The 4,924-nt window shown below is 32.6% G+C and overlaps 1 protein-coding gene across 2 annotated transcripts in view; it reads left to right on the top strand.

Moving 5' to 3' along the window:
• Positions 1-4,924, top strand: part of LOC106681265 (ankyrin-1) — a 36,758-nt gene that overhangs the window by 19,076 nt on the left and 12,758 nt on the right. The window contains exons 1-2 of one of the 2 annotated variants that reach the window (XM_014421500.2): positions 409-529; positions 3,738-3,823. In XM_014421500.2, coding sequence (XP_014276986.1) covers positions 3,776-3,823 — 48 coding nt within the window. In that variant the 5' untranslated portion in view covers positions 409-529; positions 3,738-3,775. Of the gene's footprint in view, positions 1-408; positions 530-3,737; positions 3,824-4,924 lie in introns of those variants that run through there. The other variant, XM_067044723.1, reaches the window with a different exon arrangement.

The raw sequence follows: 4,924 nt of genomic DNA, 5'->3' as shown, positions 1-4,924 counted from the left end.
TTTCTCCTTCACTACCTAATAATCCTCCTAGACGTCTGAAAAGAAGATGGCCTCGAGATCTTTTGTCCTTTAGAAATGTTTTTTTTGGAGTTCTATCAATGGGTAGATTCTCCACATGTTTTTATCATGTCATAATATCACTTACAGCAAAGTTGCTTGATGTGTATATATGTATACAGTTGTAAATATCAATAAATAAATTATTAAAAAAAAATTATTGACTTGTTAAAAGCATTGTTTTTAAAGCGTATAACGTATTTTATTTTTAATTACAGTTATTAATGTGTTCTAGTTAAATTGCACAAATTTTTCGACATACGGATATTTTTCTATTCTTTATGTGTTGCGTCGATAATAAGAAAGTAAATTGGTGTATTATTTCTTAATTTTCCTCAAAGGATGTGGTCAGCGCTGTTTAAATTGGTCTAATACTCAGCCGGATGGAGATCATCAGTGCGAATATATAAAGCAGAATGGACCGGAGGGAATAAGCATTTCCCGGCGGGTCGGTGCAGCGAGCGTTCAACAGGTGAGCCACAATCTGTATAGTTGATCCCTATATATAGTGCCTATGATAATAAATTAAATCGATTTATATCTTCCGATCGCTCTCATATTTTCTCAAGTTCATATTTTTGCATTTTTACTGAGCTAATTGTCTGTATTATTTAACTATTCACAATATCGATCAACATCAATGCATTATTGTTATAGTCTTGCCGATTATTATTTTTATAGATTGAATAATTATATTAAAATTTTCTGCTCGCCCAATAATTGTCAAAAAATAACTAAATACTACGAAATCCAACAGTTAAGGCATTGCGGGTATGTATTCGAAACGTTTGATATTTTTCACTTCCATATTATTGAGGTTCCGGATACGAATTGGAAGTATACCACCTCAATACATTCCGGAAATATAAAAAAAAAAATCAAAAATATTAATCATGAAGTTTTTATTGTTGATAGTAGATTCAATTTGCGGATAAGATATTCGGAGGTACGGTCACTATTGATAAACACAAGTAAAAGTTTTATTAAAAAAAAAATTTGTGCCAACTTTTCAACATGAATTTCGAGTCTTTTAAAACAAAAAATGATGTAATAAGCATAAGATAGTGAAAAAAAAATGCATAGATAAATATAATAATGTAAAGGTAAGAATTTATTCAAAAATAAAATAACAAGCATTGAAAATATACGAAAAATGAAAAACACTATTATCATTATGTTGCTATGTATTGACCTTTTGACAATCCTGGGTATTATTAAGGTGTTTCGTCATCTGCCCCTATACCTGGTCAGGGTATCCTTCTGCGAAGCTATTAGGGCGTCCCCGGATATTAAAACATCTGTGTTAAGTTTGTCACATTACCAGAGTCCCCTGAGAAAATTAGATTGGCTAACCTTTAAGTGTTCTAACAAAAATGACAGGTTGTGATGAGGGACCGGAATCAAATTAAGCAGGTGCAGGCCTTCCTGGACATGTCAAACTTTTCACCCACTCTCGGGCCTGGGGAGGGGAACGCCTTCCTCGAGAGCGTTCGGTCACCGATGGCCAATGAAAAATGAGGTTCAAAAATAAGGTAACTCCCCAAAAGGGAAGTGGGAGAAAAGGACAGGAAATCTAGATCAGAAAAAGAGACGGTCAACAGGAAGGTTTAGATGAGAAAGAATCAGGCTTGAGAGAACAGCAGAAGCCGGAGCAGAGCAAGATGCACTTCGACCAGACGAAGTCGTAAGAAGGGCCACGAGACCTGGACATCCCTTATGAACAAGAATACATCTACGGCCCTACATTCCACGGCATCAGCAGCTATAAGTATAAAATTAACCAATAAGTAATAATGTAATAATCTATATTTTATGGCAACCTTTATCTGAATCATTACAATCATTTTAATTATAGTAATAAATTATAAATAAATACTTGTTTCTTTATGTAGTTTATATACTATTATATAACCCAATATACCACCCTTTATTATACTATATAATTAATGTTAACAACATTTTATAAATATAAAGGTATTTAATTGGTAAACTGGTAAACACACAAATACCCTTTGGAAAACAATCCAATTATAATAATAGTTTTTAGGACTCAATATATAATTGATTAATTAACTTATTTTTGAATAATTGCCTTCAGCGATTATCCTGGCATCCCGATTAAATCTCAAGGCAGTACATAGCAATGTTAATTTCAATTTTTTTTAATTTATGTAGAGCATTGATTAATTTTAAGATCTTTTTTCTTTTTCTAATATTTCCAATGCTTATTTTATTTTTGTCTAAATTTTTATCTTTACAACATAATATTTTCATTTTTTTTTTTACTATCTTATGGTTGTAATCACGTTTACTGTTTCCAGCCCTGTTGAAGGTCTTAAATTTAGGCTGAAAGGTCAGCACAAATAGAATAGGGTTTACTTATTGGTGTTTACTATTACCGACCGTACCCTCGATTACCCTTTTCTCACAAAAAATATTCTTCTTCTTTCGGTTTTTCTTCAATATCATGGAAGTTTTTTTCGTAAAAAAAAAAATAAATAAATAAAAATCAACCTAATTTTTTTTTAAAATTATTTATTTATTGTAATTTGCTACTGTACAAAATAATACAATTGGTAAATATATAGTATGTTTCATATACACTTGAAAATCTTGGAAAGGAACCACCCATTGGTGGTACTTCAAACATTAATTTAAATTAGAAGGTCCTGTGGCCATCTTCTTTTCAGACGCCTCGGGTGATTATCAGGGATTGTTAAGGATGAAAGATTAAGAATTAATGGATTAGAATGTTAAGGGGTTTGGAATGAAAAGACGCATATCTGTTTTGGGCCAATTCTGCAACTAATGGGATGTTAAGGTCTTTATGAATGAGTTTATTTGTGACGTAATAAGGAGCATCAAGGATTTTACGTAGGATTTTGGATTGTAACGATTGGATGCGGGAAGAATTTGATGGTTTGGTGGAGCCCCAGAGCTCAATTCCATATGTCCAAATTGGTCTGATTATTGTAATGTATACTAATATTTTGTAGTGAATGGGAAGTTTAGAGCGTTTGTCAAGTAAGTATTGTAGCAATCGGAATCTACGAGCAGTTTCTTGTCGTTTTAGTCTTGTGTGTGGATTCAAAGTAAGTCTCTTGCCAAGATGGAGTCCTAAGTATCGAATCTATCAACCTAAATTTAATATATAAACTCCAAAAATTCCCCAAATTATTTTTGCTTCATAAGTTTGTTCCTGCCGTGCTTAGTTTATGAGTATCCCCTCCAAACTGATTTAATTCCAGTCTAATGGAGACCCGTAAGGAATATCGGTGAAAATCTTGGATTTAGACTGATATTTTTTAAATTTATATTTTAATCCAATATTTTCCCTATTTAATTCATAACGAGCAATTAACATTCTATCGCAATCAATTAAAATTGAGTAAATTACATAAATGTTTTTGTCAAGAGTACTTTTACCGTTAAGTCATTCAAATAATACAAAATATTGAAAAAATCAAGAACTTTTAACCTGTTAGAATTGTGAAAAAAAATTCCAGATTTTAAAGAATAAAATTGTAATCAAGGTTCTAAATTATAGGCAAACAAATTTTGCCTAATTTCTACTATCTTTGGACTTTATATGACTAAATCTGACTTTCAGATATATTATACAAAAAATATCAGGTTCTAGTGTTTGTTTATTAATTAACTTTTGATATTTTTTTTTTCAGATAATTATTTTTATTCCTTCTACGAAATTTGTATTAACATGCTGCTTGCACTTATACCACTGGCGATGTTCATCTTAACTTCATTGGTAAGATCATTTGTTTATACGATTTTTTTTTCTTTCCATAACGAACTGGGCGGGATTGTATAATAGGATCGCATGATGCCGTGTGGTGATTCGGTGAAAAAATATTCGATAAAAGAAAATATTTTTGATGAGTAAAGGTAAGTCTTTTTTTCTAATTTTACTCTATAAACTCATTAGTTTCTTTAACAGGCCTTGTATGAAGTATACCCTCAACCAAATTGCCGGACACACTTCATTTTTGGTTTGCTGGTTGGGTGAAGTGGACTGTATAAATGAAAGATGAACACGATTAAAGGAAAAAATAAAATTCTATTGTTTAAGTTACAAAGGGTGTAGTGGGTAGCCGAAAGAAAACATTTATGCTTAGATGGTTAGTAAAATTTTGAATGTGGGACTATGGAACTGTAGATATAAAATTGAGGTGGTTGATGATGATGATGTTAACTATTGATAGATCAACTATGTGGTGGTGAATGGTAATTAACTTACTCCATGGTTTTTTCCTCTCCCTCCACACTCTCTAGCTTCTCTTCCCCTTGCTCCTGAGGACCACTCCAAGGGTTCTACTCACCCATGGTAGATTCCTGTTATCAGAGACAAAGAAATAATGAACTGCTTCTCCCAGAAGACAAGATGGCTCTCACTCACTTTAGTCTGGGATGCTTCTCTTCACAGAGAGCGCTGGAGGAGGTGAGTTCCGGCTGTTGGCCACCTGGGGCGCCACTATATCCTGTAGGCCATTATGCCATGATGTTTGTTGGTGCCCCCTCCAATTCAACCTTTCGGTTGCCGTAGGTTAACCGGAACAGGCCTATTAATTTATTTATAACTGCTATTGTGTATAAATGAAATAAATCGATCAGACCATTTACAAATTTAATCTGTTTGGATACTATGTTTTTGGTTAAATTTTTGAAAGTTTTTAATTGAAACTCTTAAATAACTAACTGTCCTGAACATTATTAATTAATTGAATATATGAATGGAATATGGTCCGGGTGCGGTAAAAAAAAAAACTCAAATAGTAGATAATTATACTATTTTATTGAGCCAACGTTTCACCCCACGTTGCAGGGCTTCGTCAGGGCTAAAAAAGATACA

The sequence above is a fragment of the Halyomorpha halys genome, unplaced genomic scaffold (assembly GCF_000696795.3).
Source record: "Halyomorpha halys isolate HHAL.00 unplaced genomic scaffold, Hhal_1.1 Scaffold323.1, whole genome shotgun sequence".
Classification (NCBI taxonomy): domain Eukaryota; kingdom Metazoa; phylum Arthropoda; class Insecta; order Hemiptera; family Pentatomidae; genus Halyomorpha; species Halyomorpha halys.
This window is presented reverse-complemented; position numbering and strand designations above follow the sequence as displayed.